The following is a 17,624-nucleotide window of genomic DNA, read 5'->3' as shown; positions in this document are numbered from 1 at the left end:
AGAGAGAGACAGACAGACAGACAGACAGACAGACAGAGACAGAAAAAGAGAGAGACAGAGAGAGAGACAGAGACAGAGACAGAGACAGAGACAGAGACAGAGAGACAGAGAGAGAGAAGAATGGGGAGGGGAAAAGCCCATAAATTTTCTGGCAGAAAGCACACTTTCCAAACCCTGAGTCTTAAGTCTTTCCCTGAGTTGGAAAGAGGAGAGGGATTGGGATTGGGGTGGAGGTGGGGATGGGAGTTGGGGTGGGGAGGAGGCTAAGCACACGTCAGATGCCATCAGATGCCTGGAAGACCTGCCTGTTTTAAAATCCTCACTCACACCAGGGCCAGCTACAGTGTTTGAAGAGGTCAGCTTGCCTCCCCAGCCAGGCGGCAGCAGCCTCAGCGGCTCCCCTGCCAACCGGCGCTCCTCAGCCGGCTTTGGCTCTCTCCCCTCGGTATGCAAACTGGGCCCAGCATCCCCAACTCTCTCTCTCTCTCTCTCTCTCTCTCTCTCTCTCTCTCTCTCTCTCTCTCTCTCTCTCTCTCTCTCCTCTCTCTCTGTCTCTCTCTGTCTCTCTCTTTCTTTCTCTCTCCCCCTCCCTCTCCCTCTCCCTCTCTCTTCTTCTTTTCTTTCTCCCTCTCTCCCTCTTCCCCTCTTCCCTTATATTCTCTTCCATCCTTCCTATCCTTCAGGAAGGATGCAGCCTAAGAGGACTGGAGACTTTAGAAACCAAGAGATAGGATCCACCCCCTTCCTCCTCCTGCCCCCATTGGGGAGCTGAATCCATTTGGGATTGGATAGAAGTTAACTTTGTGGTATTGGGGGAAGGAGAGTTAAAAAGGTGGTAGGGGAGAAACTGAACCCTGACAGGAGCAGGTTCAAATTTCCTCCACATCTGGAGCCCCCAGCAGGAACAGACCCAGAGCTTTTCCCTGGCAGAAAATATGACCTGGAACATTTGTTCTCTTTGATTCATCAAGGTGGAGGAGGGGAGAGGTATGACAAGGGGCCGGTAGTGGTTGTTTTCAGAGAGGATGCTCCTGTGTTAGAGACATTATTGTAAATGAAGTCAGATACTCCTGTCTTTGCTGTACCCTTAGGAGAATCATTTAATTTTTCTAGGCCTTGGTCTGCTCTTCGACAAAATGGGTGGATTGCACTAGATGACATGTTAAATCTTTATCAGCTCTAAATCTATAATCCAATGAGTCCTTCCAATTTTTATGTTCTAAGGTCCTATTGTCTAAGTTCTATAGTCTGCTTTAGAATTCTGTTTTGGGGGTGCATGGGAGTATCTTTTGGCAGTTTTCTGCTAGGGAGGGAGCTTTCCTAGAGATTGGTTTTGATCAGCATTGTTTCTGTGTCTCTCTCCCTGTGTGCCCCATAACCTGTAGAGATCCTGTTCTGACCCTGAGGGGGAAGCATTTCAGCCTGGGAGGATCGGGTCCCTTGTCTGCCATGCCTTTGCTGCAGGGCCCTCTGTGCCTTGTTGGCCTGCTCTTCTGGGGGAGCCAGAGGGTGGATGCTCTGGTGCTTCCCAATAGCACACTGGAGCTGCCCCAGCCTGGGGCCATGCACTCTGGGCTGGCCCTGGCTCCATCCATGGCCAGGCCCCGAAGGAAGCGCCATATCTCAGCCCGGGACATGAATGCACTACTGGACTATCACAACCGCATCAGGGCACGGGTGTACCCACCTGCCGCCAACATGGAATACATGGTGAGTGACCACTTCCTGCTCATTCCCTTCTCATCGACTTCTGCATTCTTTCTCCAGGCCAAGTGTCAGGATGGGCTCAGATACTCTTCTGTACCCTTCCCTCTTCCTAGCCTGCTCCAGCCAGTCTAATTGTACAACCCTAGCCGTGAGCAGAGGGACAAGGATTCATATTCCCAGTTTATGTTTGGGACAGCCAAGGCTTCCTAGAAAAAGGAAAGTGATATGGAACAGGTGCCAATAAGTCAGAGGCCGGGCTGCAAATCTGAAGCAGCAGGCCTGACTCCAAGGTCAAGACTTTCACCCCTTGCCAAAGCTGGTGCCACCTGCCCTACATTTGGTCATTCTTTCTATTTTGACAAGGAAGGGATTCTTAACTTTTATGCGTCTTGGACCCCTTGAGCAGTCATCTCAGAAGAATATTTTTAAATGAATAAAATAAAATACATAGGGTTAAAATGGAAATCAATTGTACTTAAACAAAAGTTGTCAAAATAGTTCATGGACTGGGTGGCTCAGAGAGCCAACTCTAGAGACAGGAAGTCCTGGGTTCAAATCTGATCTCAGATACTCCCTAGCTGTATGACCCTGGCCAAGTCACTTAACCCCTGTTGTCAGCCCTTACCATTCTTTTGCCTTAGAACCGATATTAGCAAAGTATTGCTTCTTTTTTATTATTTTATTTTTTCCTAATTACATGTATTTTTAAATTTTTAAATATTTTATTTTATTTAAATTTTAAAATATTCTTTTAAAAAAAGTTTTGAGATCAAAATTCTCTCCCTCCTCCCCGCCTCATTCTCTCCTATCCCTCAACTCTCCCAGACAGGAAGCAATCTTATATTGATTTGACATGTGTGTGCAAGCCATTTTGACCCATAACAAACCACCTGGAAGGCTGTTCCATTTCTGGCTTCATTCCCATGCCTAACACCTTAGCACCAGATGAAAGGTGAGAAATTGAAAAAAAAAATTTTTTTTTAAGTTCATCAATCACGGGGCATCTAAGTAGGCACTTCCTAGCTGGGTGACCCTGGGCAAGTCACCTAACCACAATTGCCTCACCCTTCCCACTCTTGTGCCAATACATCATATCCATTCTGAGACAGAAGTAAGGGTTTTAAAAAAAAAAAGTTCGGGGTTTAAACGACCTTTCCCTGGAGGGAGGATGCATGATTGAGGGGATAGGCAGGGACCACCCCGCTGGGCTGGGAGGGGCAGGAGACAGAGGTAGGAGGCCTTTTCCAGAGCTCAGAATCCTAGACCTCCTGGGCCAGCAAGGTCCTTGGCTTTATCTCAGTCCCTCCCTCTGGCCAATTGTCCCAACCCCAGCCCAAAGAGATAGTCATCCAATCACTTCCTAGATATCTCTTCTGAAACAGATTGCAGGGTCCTCACAATGGCCCGTGTCTCCTACTCCTAGGGAGGAGAAATTCTATCTGGAAGGAGGGGTTCATTCATTGAGGTCCAGGACAAAGCAGGAAATGGCCATGGGGCCTGAGGGGGAGGGAGAGGGGAAGACGTGCCCAGTAGGGTGTCTGTCATTGGGAAGACTCAGAAATGGATTTAGGGATTTGCCTCCAAGTTTCAGCAAGTTCCTTTCCCTCAATTTGCCCTCTCTTATAGGAAAAGAATAAAAGCAATAACCCTCTTTTTAATAGCATTTTTAGGAACTACAAAATGCTTTGTAAGGTATGTGGCACTAGTATTTTCCCCATTTTATAGACCAGGAAACTGAGACTCAGGGATGTGGAGCAACTTGCTCAAACCTAGATCTAGCTCCTGCCCCAAGATCAATCATTCCCTTAGAACACACGACCTCTTCTTGGTTTAAGTGACTTGCTCCAAGGTCCCTTCTGCTAGAGCCAGCACTAGGCCCCAGGTCTTTCACTTCCAAGTCCAGGGCTCTTGAAACTGAACCCATGGCCAGGAATGAAATATCTTTTTGGAGTCAAAGGACCTGGGTTCAAATTCCAACAGAGTAGTCCTCTATTAACTTCTACCACTACCTGCCTATTGATTCTTGAGGATGTCTCGGTAGTCTTTTGGTCTACTAGATAAAAGATGTAGGGAAAGGAGAGACATGATCACTACTATCAAGTATTTTATTATATTTGTCTAAGTGTCTTCAGCTTCCTTCAAAACTAAAGTACGACCTCCTGAATGAGCTTTTCCAACCACCCCACACAATTTCTCCCCTTGTTTCCAGGGCTCCCTTTTGAAATTTCCATGTTCTGTGTTTACTTACATGTTCTAAAGTCATGTTCTTTCTTTCATTTTCAGGCTCAATTAATTAATCAATTAACTTTTACTGCAACTCAGGATACATTCATTCACTTGGTTTTTTAGTATTTTATTTTCCCCCAATGACATTTAAAAACAATTTTAAAATAGTCTTCTTCTTTTTTTTTAAAACCCTTACCTTCCGTCTTGAAGTCAATACTATGTATTGGCTCCAAGGCAGAAGAGTGGTAAGGGTAGGCAATGGGGGTTAAGTGACTTGCCCAGGGTCACACAGCTAGGAAGTGTCTGAGGCCAGATTTGAACCAAGGACCTCCTGTCTCTAGGCCTGGCTCTCAATCCACTGAGCCACCCAGCTGCCCCCTAAATATTCTTTTAAAAAAAAGTTTTGAGATCCAAATTCTCTCCCTTCTTCTCTCCTCATTCTCTCCCACCCTGTAACCCTCCCAGACAAGAAGCAATCTTATATTGATTTGACGTGCGTGTGCAAGCCATTTTGACTCCTAACAAACCATCTGGAAGGCTGTTCCCTTTCTGGCTTCATTCAAATGCCCAGTACCTAGCACAAGGCCTGGCCCATTTAGATGACACTTAGTAAATACTGATTGATTGATTGATTGACTGAATGATTGGAAGAGGGGATGGACCACTGGCAGAGGCAGCTTTCACAATTCAACTTGAGAAATTATTTTCTGACAATCAGAGCTATTTGGATGTGGAATGGGATCCCTTGTAGAGACAAAGAAGGGGCTTCCTGTTAACAGAGGCTTTCAATGGCTATTTGAAGAGAAAATTCCTACCAGGCACTGGTTGGGCGGATCTCCTTACAGTTTTTTTTTTTCTAATTCTTATATTCTGTGACTCTTCCTGCTAGGTCTGGGATGAAAGGCTGGCCAGATCAGCTGAAGCCTGGGCAACACGGTGTATCTGGGACCATGGGCCCCCACAGTTGATTAAATTCTTGGGCCAGAACCTCTCCATCCATTCTGGTCGGTGAGTGATTGGATTTTTTTTTAAATTTTTATTAAACCCTTACCTTCCATCTTAGAATTACTACTGTATATTGGTTCCAAGGCAGAAGAGTGGTTAAGGGCTAGGCAATGAGGGTTAAGTGACTTGCCCAGGGTCACACAGCTAGGAAGTGTCTGAGGCCAGATTTAAACCCAGGAACTCCTGTCTCTAGGTCTGGCTCTCAATCCACTAAGCCACCCAGTTGCCCCCTGGATTTTTTTTTTAATTTCTTCAGTCATCTCCCTCTTGTTCTCCACGTCCTAGAGGGAGAAAAGAAAAATGGAAAATGAAACTTTTGTAACAAATATGGACAATAAATCAAACAAGACAAATTTCCAGATTGACCATGTCAAAAAATATGTTTCTTTCTTTATATTTAATCTATCTCCTCTCTGTCAGGAGGTAGGCAACATTCTTCTAAATTAGTCTTCTGGAGCAGGATTGATCATTGTTTTGAGCAGAGATATGAATTCTTTCAAAATTGTTTGCTTTTCTGATTTTGTTTCATATAGTAAATTCTTCATTTCATTCTGCTCACTTCCGTCTATACAAGTCTGCCCAGGTTCTCTGAAACTGTCTCTTTCTTCATTTTCTGCAGCAAATAGTATTCTATTATATTCATATGCCATAATGTGTTCAACTATTCCCCAATTGATGGGCATCCCTCTTTTTCCAAATTCTTTGCCACCACAAAAATTGCTGGCATAAATATTTTTAATCCATTTAAGACCTTTATATCTTTCTTTGATATCCTTCCTCTTCCCGTGCTGGATTTCTTCCATCTAATGTACTTATTTCCTAATGCCAAAATGACAGGCCTCCGGCTTTCTATGTAAACTTCATTCATGATGCAATACGATAAATATTTCATCTCTACTTCCTTCCCTATCCTGCTGCCACTGATCATATCTCCTCTCCATCCTTTCCATAAGTGAGAGATTGTTATTGGGATTATTGGTTACTGCTTCCTCCCATAGTATGGTTAATCAAGAGTTGTAGAGAAGGTCCTGGGTCCTCCCCAGAAGGTCCTTTGAATTGAAGGAACTTTTCTTAGTTCAAGAATGTTAAAATACTAAAAGTTATAATCTTCTTCATGAAGTCTGAGATTAGGTCTGAGGAGGGGTTGTGGCTCATTGCCTCCAGTGATTCTAGTTTTCTCTTTCCAAAGAACCTGGTCTTTTACCTCAGAAAGTCATAGAATGTCCAAGCAGAAAGCCATATTAGAACATAGAATGGGGGTAGCTGGGTGGTTCAGTGGATGGAGAACCAGGCCTAGAGATGGGAGGTCCTAGGTTCAAATCTGGCCTCAGACACTTCCCAGCTGTGTGACCCTGGGCAAGTCACTTAACCTCCATTGCCTAGCCCTTACTTCTCTTCTGCCTTGGAACCAATACGCACTATTGATTCTAAGGTGGAAGGTAAGGGTTTAAAATAATAATAATAAAGAACATAGAATATTGGAGAATAGAATATAGAATGTGGAAAATAGAACATAGAATATTGGACCTGGAAAAGCTTAGAACCCAATAGGATCATAGATATAAAGCAGACATCATCTATCCAACCTTCTCATTTTATGGATGAGGAAACTGAGGCCCAAAAGGATAAAGTAATTTGTCCAAGGTCATATAGGTAGTGACAAAATTGTTATTCATATCTAGCCTCTCAAACACTAGGTTTAGTAAACTTTTTGTGAGCACTGAGGAAGGGATCTTCTATTTCATCCAGCCTTCTTATTTTATAGATGAGAAAACTCTCCTATAGAAGAGAAGTAAATTATCAAGATGGTTCAGTAAAAGAATGTAAAATCTGGAACTAGAACCTAGATTTCCTGGCTCTCAGTTCACGATTCTTCCTATTCCATCTTTCTCATAATCTTTCTTTCCTTATTATGCCTTTTCTTTCACTACCAGGTACCGATCAGTTTTGGATCTAGTAAAATCTTGGTCAGAAGAAAAGCAACACTACTCATTTCCCAACCCAAGAGACTGCAGCCCCCATTGTCCATGGCACTGTAGTGGCCCTGTGTGCACCCACTACACTCAGGTACATCCAGGGTTGGGGAAGAAGGGGAGGCCCAGTTGAACAGAAGAGATAACCTGGTCCTTTGCTGACCTTAGAGGGACAGACACATCTCTTGAGCATTATGAAAAGAAAAGAGAAAAAATGGTGGATTTGGAAGGAAAAAAGAATTGATTAAGCATTTACTATGTAAAAAGGACATTGTGCTAAGGCTCTGGAAGTACAAATAGAAAAGTAAGACAGATTTGTCTTTCAAGAAGCTAGCAGTTCAATGGGGGAAATAATATTACTAGGGGATTTTAATTGAAGTTTATTCATTTTTCAGTCCTGTTCAATTCTTCATGACTCCATTTGTGGTTTCCTTAGCAAAAATTCTGGAGTAGTTTATCATTTACTTCTCCAGCTTATTTTACAGATGGGAAAACTGAGACAAACAGGATTAAATGTCATACAGAGTCACATAACTAATAAGTTTCTGAGGCTAGATTTGATCTCAGAAAGATGAGTCTTCCTGACTCCAGGCTTGACACTCTGTCCACTGTACCACCTAGCTGTCTCCATTAGGGATTTGCCTGGGTTTTTTTAATAGTTCTGTGGTCCATTTGTTAAATAGACGTGCTTCTGAAAAATTAGTCACAGAATTTTTGTGCTAGAGAAGAATATGTAGAGTAAATTGAATTCTGATAAATCAAATCCTACTGTAAGAGCACTAGAGGACTCATTAGTTAAAGAAGTACTGCAATGAATTATTCTTCTTCATTTAAGAAAAAACCCTTGCCTTCCATCTTAGAACCAATATTGTATATTGGTTTCTAGGAAGAAGAGCAGTAAGGGCTAACCCAGCGATGGTGAACCTTTTAGAGACTGTGTGCTGTGCCACACCCCTCCCCGCACTGAGTGCCTGCATGCCACCCCCCTTATTCCATACAAGGAGGGAGAAAACAGTCCCTTTGGGCTGCTAGATGGAGAGTGGGTAAAATGAGGAATGTTCTCAGTGAGTATAGAAAGGGGAAGGGGAATGGCCTGAGCACTCTGCTCCCCTCCAGCTCTGCTTCCTGTGAGTTACCCACCTTACCCCTGTGTGCTCCCATTGGCTGCTGGGCAGAGGGACAGGGGATGTGAAAAAAATGTTGTCAGATGTGATGGAGAAGGGGAGGGGAGCAGTTCAGTCTGAGCCTCTCTTCATCTCTAGTGACCAACTCTGGGGTGGGGGTGCAGCCTTGTGCCCATAGACAGTGCTCTTTATGCCATCTTTGGCACATGTGCCATAGGTTCACCATCATGGGGCTAGGGCACTAGGCCATGGGGATTAAGTGATTTGCCCAGGGTCACAATAGCTAGAAAGTATCTGATGCCAAATTTGAACCCAGGGCCTCCTGGCTCTCTATCCACTGAGTCACCTAGATGCCCCTCAATGAATTCTTCTAAAAATGAAAAATTATTTATAATTTGTTAATAGCTACACTGAAATTTACATTTTATGAAAGATTGGATTTTCATATGTTAAATTAGAGTGAAATATATCTGAAAGCCATTGGGGCCTTTGAAATGTCTCTGCTTACTCCCAATGAACTTCTAACTTCAGAGCAGCCTGAAACTTAGTTGAGATCAAAGTGGGGACAATGGAAGGTCCCCTGTCATGACACATTACAACAAAACTGGATTAGATCTCTTCATTACAGATCAAGGAAAAACACCAAACCTAGCAGCTTCTCCCATGACCCCTCCCCAGAAGTCATTGCACCCAGAGCCTGGCATGGGAGTAGAATGCTCTGGTGAACCTCCAATGCTTCTTTTCTTTGTTCCTTCCCAGATGGTGTGGGCATCCTCCAGCCGGTTAGGCTGTGCTCTCCACACCTGCAAAAATATCAGCGTTTGGGGGAATACCTGGCGCCAGGCGGTGTACCTGGTATGCAACTACGCCATCAAGTAAGTTCTTAGGCAGAAGGGAATGCAGAGGTAAGGGGCAGCTGCATGGAGGTAAAGTCTGGGTCTGATATGGGAGAGAAGCGGCACTTAATGCATAATAGGAATCTTCCATGAGAATCCCCTTCTGATGCCTTACTGTGGTGGGAACAAAGATTTGTTTCTGGGTTCTCAAGGATTCTGGTGTATTTTACTAAACTGGAAAACCTTCAGGTTTGGGCTTTAATGTCTGTCATCCAAGAATCAAACTAGCTAAGTTTGGAGAAGCTCATCACCAAATGAGCTGAAACCATAGAAGAAATTCTTTTAAAATTTCCAAGTCTTAGAGGCAGGTAGGTGGCTCAGTGGATTAATAGCCAGGCCTAGAGTCTAGAGATCTTGGGTTCAAATTTGGCTCAGACCCTTCCTACCTGTGTGATCCTGGGCAAGTCACTTGATCCCCATTGCCTAACCCTTACCACTCTTCTGCCTTGGAACAAATAAATAGTATTGATTCTAAGATGGAAGGTAGGGGTTTAAAAAAAATTTCTAAGTCTTATTTTTATTGGGAGAGGAGTAGCCACATAGACAATATAATTCTGTACATCCATGACTACATAATACAATCAAAGGAAGTGTTAAACTGGGCTATATTATGTATTAGTTGGGAGGTCACCTACTTGCAAAGGATGGTATTGTTGTTGCTGTTCTTCCGTCATTCTTTTATGTCTGACCTTTGTGTAATTAGAATCTGTTAAAAACTACAATTCCCAGCACCCCACTCTCCTCACTTTATGTGCTGAGGTAGGGAGGATATAAATTTGGTGTAGTCCCGCCTCTTGCTCTCTTGTCTTCCTGTCTTGGCTTTGGTGGAGCGAGCTTTTTAAACAGGCAAGGAGAACTTAGTCATGTGGTCTTAATTTTGTTAGATAATTACCTTTTTTTAAATTTTTATTTCCCTTTTATTCCTTTTACTTCAAGTGATTATTAATAAACTTCATAAAAACAGAATTCTTGGATTGTTGGAAATTAATTTAATTAACTCATAACCCCATGGACCATCACTATCCATGGGGTCTTCTTAGCAAGGATACTGGAGTGGTAGCGCTACCTAGTCCTATTACACAAACAATTCAAATTCCATGAAAAAGAATTCCACAAGCCTGGCTCAAGTTTGTAGTTGTGGCTGCTGTGCCAATAGGTGAAGGAGTTCATGGAGAGATCTAGGTAGCTTTGGCAACTTCTCCAACACAATGGAGCCTGTAGACCCAGGCAAAAAGAAAGGTTCACACTTTTGAGAGCCTGTAGTGTGAACTCACTAAATCCCCAGGTGTGAAAGAAATTCCTAGGGTCTCAGGGAGAAGGATAAGAATGTAAGCAATGGCTAAAGGAAGATCCTAAAGTTATAGAAATTCTGTAACTACTGGAGGCAGATACTCCTGGGGCTCTATAATTCTTAACTTCCTTGGGGCTAGCCACCATCATAACCACTTTCCTCAACAAACACAGATCTTTTTTTTCCTTCAGTGAAAATCATTGTAGAAGTAGACTTCATTTTATAAAATATGCTTATTTAAGAGTTCAATTTTGCCAAATCATTAATATTCTAGGTAATGAGGAGTAGAAAGAATTCCAATAGCCTAAAAATATAACTCCATGGAAGTCATAGTCCTAGATGATACAATATTAGAATAGGACTTTAGGACCTTAGACACCACTTTTATCTGACACCCATTAATCATTTTTCAGTGGAGTAAATTGAGGCTAAGAGAGTGGGAATAACATACTCAAAATCATATAGCTAGTAATAGTAGAACCAGTATTTGAACACAGGCCTTCTGACTTCAGAATCATCATTCAAACAAACACTTGTAAAGCTCCTACTGTGTGTGAAGCAATGCTGAAGGTGCTGAGGCACTTAGACTAAAAAAATAAAATAAACCCTGCTCTCAAGGAGCTTATATTCTGTTAAGGGTAAAAAAAGAAGACAGACAGACAGACAGATAGATGCAAAGTAAGTTGAAGGTCAATTAAATACCAGGTAATTAGGGAGAGAGGGCACCAGCAATTTAAAGAGAATCACAAAAAGGCTTCATATAGAAGTTGGTGACTGAGCTGTATCTTCATGGAAGAGAAAGATTCTACAAAGTGAAAATGAGGAAAGAAGGAATTCTAATCATAATGAATAGCCAGTGCAAAAGTATGGTGATGGAAGATGAAGTTCTCTGGAAAGGTCAATTTGACTAAATCATATAGTGCAAGAAAGGAAGTAATATGCAACGAGACTAAAAAAGACAGGCTAGGGCTACTTTGTGAAGGACTTCAAAAGTCAATAAGAAAATTTGTATTTTCTTAAAAGCAATATGAAGTCACTAAAGTTTATTGAGTAGAAGAGTGATATGATCAGATTTGCATTTTAAAAAAAATCATTTTGGCAGCTGTGTGGATGATTGATTAGAGTGGGAAGGGACTTGAGGCAAAGAGACCAAAACTATTGCAGTCATCCAAATGAGGGGGGATAAATAAGGGCAAGTCTAAGGATACAGCTATGTGAGTAAAAAGAAGGACTTAGATTCAGGTTCTTTCTGTTATTCCATGTTGTTCATTTCTAGTAGGTTTCTTCCTCCCTTCTTCTTCCATCTTTCTTTTCCTTCCCTCTCTCCCTCCCTCCCTCCTTCTTTCCTTTCATCTGTTTCTTCCTCCTTTCCTTCCTTCTTTCCTTCCTTCCTTCCCACTTTAAGTTTCAATGATATGTTTTGTTTTTACATTCCATACATTTACAGACAGTTCCTTCTTCAGGAAAGGCATCTTGTAAGAAAGTGAGATAGCTGAATTAAACTAATAATACTGTGATCTCATCTGGTGCTTGTAACATTTCACATCTGCAGCACTCCATTTCTATTTTTAAAAACCCCAACAGAAATTTAATTTCTTTCTCTCCTACTTCCATTTCACTTTAACAAAACTAATTTCTTATCACAAATATGTATAGTTAAGCAAAACAAATGTCTCATTCTCCCCCCTAAATCCATCCCTCACTATAATGATTAGCAGGTTTCTTCAATGGTCCTCAGGAGCCATGGATGGCCATTGTATTGATCCAAGTTTTTTGTTTGGTTCCTTTAGAGCTCTTAAATTGTAAAAAAAAATATCTCTTGGTTCTGCTTATTTCATTCTTCATCAAGTTTATAAATATCTTTTAAAACATTCATTTTTATAAAAACGATGTTACAATATGTCTTTCCAGGTCTTCTCTTTATTTTTAAACCACTTCTTACAGCACAATAGTATTACATCACATTAATATCCTAGAATCTATTCAACCGCCATTTTTTACCACCACAAAAAGTTGCTATAAATATTTTTTTCATTGCCAATTAGATAAATGGCCTTTAAGTGCTCACTGCCTGGTCTTAGCCCCCTTCTAAATCTATCCATGCTGGCATTTATTTTCTTCCTGATGCCAGAACTTCCAAATTTAGAAATTTCCCCTGAAAGATCTCATCACCCTTGGAGGATGAAGGCCAGGGAATTTATCACTTATTAACCAATGAATAGTATTTGTTGATTTGCCTGTTCTGAGCAAAGTGAGAGGAAGAGGATACAAAGATCCTTAGGGAGTTCATAGTCTAGTTAGGAAGGCAAAACTGACACATGTGCAAACCCCACTAAGCTTCAAGTAGTTCAAGCACCCACTGAATGGACTAACCAATTTGGACCATAGGAGCTTAGCATGAGGAGAGATAACTGAAGTCTTGGGGTAATGTAAGGAGGATCCCCAGAGATTGTGAGCTGAGTCTTGAAGGATGGGAAGGATTCAGGGATGTAGAAAGGAGAGGGGAAGATTCCAGTGGGGAATGGGAATAACTTGAGTAAAAGTGTAGAAATAGGGTTTGTGGTTTGTTTGTTTTTTTTGAGAGAGAGTGAATAGTCCCAGGAATATTCAAAGGACTAGTGGAAAATGAGGCTAAGAAGTCTGAAAGGGTAGTTTGGTGTTACACACTACACTGTGGAGGGCTTCGAATGCCAATCAAAGGAGTTAATTATTCTGTAAGGTCCTTGGACAACAGAGATATAATACATAATCCTGTTATGGTTGTAACTCTTATTCATGAAGGTTATACATTCAATTGGATTAAAAACTTTGGCAGGTTCTACTAAGTTGGAAAGGCTTTGGGTACAGACCTGGAGATGGACCATAGATCCTCCATCTGAGAATCAGTTTAGTTATATTTAGAGAGGCTCATCATAAGAAGAATGGCCATAACAATTCATGATACTATCTACTAAAGTGGGGAGACAGGATTGGTGTTGAAATCACAGAATTTTGAAGTTTTGAAGTACTAGAGAACCACTGAAGACTCTTGAGGAGGGAAGGGCTGATGATCCCGGGTGTGATTTAGGAATAGTAACTTGGTATTGGCCTATAAGTCAGAGTGGAGAAAAGAGAGACTTGTGGGAATGAGCACTTTCCTGCATTGACAACAGACTGATTTAGCTCTTCCTTGACTTTCTGGATCTTCTTCATTTTATTTCCTTTAGAAAAACAATATGTTCATTTCCCAATATACTCCAACCCAGGGAACCTTCTCTTATAAGAAAGGAAAAATTTTCAGCAAAACCAGTGAAGTGATCAAGAGGTCCCATCTGTGTATGCAACCTTCTTTACCTGTAGTCTCCCACCTTCCCATTGCAATGCGGGAGAGGGGAAGTGAGGGTGTATCTCACCTTTTATTCTCTAAAACCAAGATTGTTCATTGCAATTAATCTAAACATAGCTTCTTTTAAGGGTTACTTTCATTTACATGAATGGAACTGTGGTGTCTTGGTTCTGTTTTCTTCATTCTACAACATTTCGTATGGTTCTTTCCAAGATTTGTCTGAGTTTCTCAAATTTTTCATATCTTACAACTGCCAACAATATTCCTTTATGTTCCTGTCCCACAATTTCCTTTTCTCTTTCCAGGGGCAACTGGATTGGAGAAGCTCCATACAAGATGGGGAAACCCTGCTCAGCCTGTCCCCCCAGTTATGGTGGAAGCTGCAACAATAACATGTGTTTTGCTGGGCTTCGATCCAATCGACTTATCTGGTTCTAATCCCTCTAGAGCTGGGTCTGGGCTCCCCAGACAGGACAGGACCAGCCAACACTCCAGAAGGGTGCCACATGACCCAAAATACAGTGACTATGTAGAGTAGAATAGTTATTTATAATGGGGATATCACCTCTGGCTGTCCTTACCCCACCCCACCTCTCTACTCTAGGCCAGTCATCCTCTTTAGGACCTCATTTCAGCAGTCCTAGCAAAGACCAGGTAGAAGACAAGACCATCAATATCCTACTTCCCAGTTATACTTTGTTTTTCTTTGCCTTCAGGTAGGTCATAGCTTTGCTGATTCTTTCTGATTCTCATCTCAGGTTTATCCAGTTTTTTAGATGGTCAGGTCTTGAAGGGACCTTTGGGATCATCTAGTCCAGTAGTCCTAACAGTTTATATTCCTTAAAGCCCTTTCAACAATGACAACAACAACAAAAAAGGTTGTGAACTGCCAAGGCAATTTAATGTTATTCATGATATTTTGCAATTATTTACTGCTTAAGATGCCATTAAAGAATTTTACTCAAGTCCCTCAGACCACCATTGAAACTTCCAAGGGATCCATGAACCACTAAATGGTAACCACTGATTTAATCCAACCCCCTCATGAAATGGAAAATGACGCCCAAAGAGAGGAAATGATTTTTCTAAGGTCACATATTATGTTAGTGGCAGGGTCAGGAACAAAACAGCTCTCCTGAAAAACCAAATACCTAAGTTGACCTGAGAATGAAGACCTCAGATTTAGGGCTGAGAGAGACTTTTGTAACCCTCCCCCCACCCAATCCAACTTTTCCCCTCTATTCTAAGGATGAGGGAACTATGATCTGCCTAATGTCACACAAGTATAGAATTTGAACCTAGGTCTCAAGGCATGAATCCAAAAACTTATTAGCACATCGACTTCCTAGGTCATCCCTTCCTAACTCTCCCATCCTATTCATAAGCTCTTCTCCTACCTCCTTCACTACCATGATTGGAGTGGCGTCTAGTAGCCAAGTCAGCAGCTCACATCTAAGCAGAAGTGGTTGTCATCCCTTTCAGACATTCCTATACATAGATGCACAAATTCAGGTCTGCTCAACAAGTGCTGGGATATAAAGTGGGAAGGGAGAGACAAATCCCAGGGTGAGGTAACTGTCTTGGGGAACAGCCTCCTTCCTGTTGGAGAACTCTGATATCCCACAAAAGACCCATAAACCATAGTTATCCCACACACACATAGACACTTATTAACATGACCCCAGCTATGGATGAACCATAGTTGTGCCAGGAACCCATAGGTGCCATCCAAAGCTCATCACCCTGACAACGATGGACTTTTCTTCTGGAGTTTCCTCAATAAAGGGACCAGAAGAGGCAGTTGGATTGATTCTTTCTAAAGTATCCCAGACCTATCTCCTTTGGTGGTCAAATGGGATGGAACGTAGTTGGGGGGAAAGGGTGGGGATGGGGGATAGACTAACAGGAGAATGGTGAGAAGCTTGGTGATTGGGTCTTACAAGACTTTTTGGGCTTCTAAGATTGAAACGGGGGGTGGGGTGAGGCAAAAAGGGACCCAGGAAGTGGAGGCTCCCCAAAAGTATGATTAGGCCCTTGATTTCAAAGAACAGAGTATGTGCACAACTGTAGGAATATATGTACATATGTTTCTTCATGTATGTCCAGGGTGTCCAAAAGTCATAGTGCTTTAAAAGTCTAAGCTTTTGGGCAGCTGGGTAGCTCAGTGGAGTGAGAATCAGGCCTAGAGACAGGAGGTCCTAGGTTCAAACCCGGCCTCAGCCACTTCCCAGCTGTGTGACCCTGGGCAAGTCACTTGACCCCCATTGCCCACCCTTACCACTCTTCCACCTATGAGACAATACACCGAAGTACAAGGGTTTAAAAAAAAAAAGTCTAAGCTTTAATAGCTTCTAACCTCACTAAGACTTTTGAGACATCCTGTATACATGCTTGTAGGGTACTTAATTTTATATATAGGGCATCAAGGTCATAATACATTTCCATGCTTTTATTAATACAAAGGAAATTAATACAATATAAGCCTGACCCCCTTTTCCATTTGGGGCTCCAGTGTTCTCATATGGAAAATAAGAATAGCCTACTAAGCAATTTGCAAAGGGCAGCTGGGTGGTTCAGTGGACAGAGAACTGGGCCTGGAATCAGAAAGACCTGAGTCAAATCTGGCCTCAGACTAGCTGCATGACACTGTGGTAAGTCATTTAACTCTGCCTCAGTTTCCTCATCTGGAAGATTAGCTGGAGAAGGAAATGGTAAACCACTCTAGAATCTTTGCCAAGAAAACCCCAAATTACATTTTGTTTTCATCCTCACTGTAGCCCTGTGAGGTACATATGTAAATATTATTATTCCCATTTTAAAGATTAGGAAATAGTCTCAAGGAAGTCAAATTACTTTGATTGTGATTTCGAGATTATAGAAGTTCATGGCAGACCCAGGACCATGAGATGGCAGGATACAAAGTTGGAAGGGATGTTAGAGAGTATCTAGTCCAAACATTTTAAAGAGAAAGACACTGAGACCTAGGGGAACGACAAGGGGGAAAAGTACTGGTTCTTGAGTCAGAGGACCTGGGTTTAAATGCTGAAATGATTTCTATCTGTGTAACTTAACCTGCCCAGGCTTCAGCTTCCTTTGTATGATGAGAGGACCAGACTAGGTGGCCCTTGGAGTTCCTTTCATCACCATACCAATTATCTTTTCAATCAATCAATAAACAATTATTAAGGGCCTACTATGCATCTAGCATTGTGACAAGCAGTGGGGATGCAAAGACAAAATGAAAACAACCAAGAAGTTGACATTCTATTGGAAAAGTCAACATGTACCTATGTAGATAGCTAAAAAATGAATATAGTATAGCATTATCAGGCCAGTTTGGTGAGCAGGACCATTCAACCGCTCCTATTTGCCCACTTCACCCTACTACTGAATCATTGCCTAGATGATTTTTCCAGAATTAAACACTCTTTTTTTTTTCTTAGAAGTTGTTATAAAAGAATTGGATCATTCTTTCTCTCTTTGATTTTGCTTTATGTCTGGAATTTTTTTTAGCTATGGGATATCCAGTTTGAAATGTCCAGTAATTCTCAAAATTGGAATTTAGAAGAGAAGTCCATATATACAAATTTAAGGTTCACCTGCATAAGGTTCACTTGCAGAGAAAACAAATAAACCTATGGGAACTGATACAATCTTTGAAAAAGAGTAGAAAAAGAGAAAATTGGAGATCCCAAGATAGTGCCTTGGAGTATAACCAAAAATAGAAGACATAATGTGGATCCAGCAAAGGAGCTGAAGAAGGAGTGTTCTTATCATTTTATGTTCCCATAAAGTGATTTTCCCAAGCCCAAACAAATAAGTAGCAGAGCCAAACCCAGTGCTTTCTCCTTGAACTCTAAGGTTCTTCCCTCCCAGCTCTGACAGTTTATTCTAAAGTCTTTTCTAGTTTTGAAATTCTATATGCTAAGCATTAAATCCTACTTTCCAAATTTCATGCAGCAAGGAAAGAAAGAAAGAAAGAAAGAAAGAAAGAAAGAAAGAAAGAAAGAAAGAAAGAAAGAAAGAAAGAAAGAAAGAAGGAAAGAGAGAAAGAAAGAAAGAGAGAAAGAAAGAAAG

At 41.6% G+C, this 17,624-nt stretch overlaps 1 protein-coding gene and 1 long non-coding RNA gene across 2 annotated transcripts in view; one reads left to right on the top strand and one right to left on the bottom strand.

The window, feature by feature from the left end:
- The first annotated feature begins 1,343 nt into the window (after positions 1-1,343).
- On the top strand, positions 1,344-13,985 carry R3HDML (R3H domain containing like). Its single transcript, XM_044663804.1, has 5 exons — positions 1,344-1,710; positions 4,823-4,941; positions 6,873-7,005; positions 8,795-8,910; positions 13,853-13,985. The coding sequence occupies exons 1-5, from the start codon at positions 1,450-1,452 to the stop codon at positions 13,983-13,985; spliced, it is 762 nt and encodes a 253-aa protein (XP_044519739.1). The 5' UTR covers positions 1,344-1,449.
- The window catches only part of LOC123237119, a 48,056-nt gene continuing 35,551 nt past the window's right edge, over positions 5,120-17,624 (bottom strand). Inside the window, exon 3 of the long non-coding RNA XR_006505453.1 lies at positions 5,120-5,219. This is a non-coding gene — a long non-coding RNA (uncharacterized LOC123237119). The remainder of the gene's footprint in view (positions 5,220-17,624) is intronic.

This window comes from Gracilinanus agilis, chromosome 2 (assembly GCF_016433145.1).
Source record: "Gracilinanus agilis isolate LMUSP501 chromosome 2, AgileGrace, whole genome shotgun sequence".
Lineage (NCBI taxonomy): Eukaryota > Metazoa > Chordata > Mammalia > Didelphimorphia > Didelphidae > Gracilinanus > Gracilinanus agilis.
The sequence above is the reverse complement of the archived record's forward strand: the minus strand, read 5'-3'. Positions and strand labels throughout refer to the sequence as shown.

Excerpts from the sequence above, each read along its gene's own strand:
- R3HDML (XM_044663804.1), top strand. The coding sequence starts at position 1,450 with ATGCCTTTGCTGCAGGGCCCTCTGTGCCTTGTTGGCCTGCTCTTCTGG. Across the intron at positions 1,711-4,822 it reads CCGCCAACATGGAATACATG|GTCTGGGATGAAAGGCTGGC; the intron begins GTGAGTGACCAC and ends TCTTCCTGCTAG. Across the intron at positions 7,006-8,794 it reads TGTGCACCCACTACACTCAG|ATGGTGTGGGCATCCTCCAG; the intron begins GTACATCCAGGG and ends GTTCCTTCCCAG.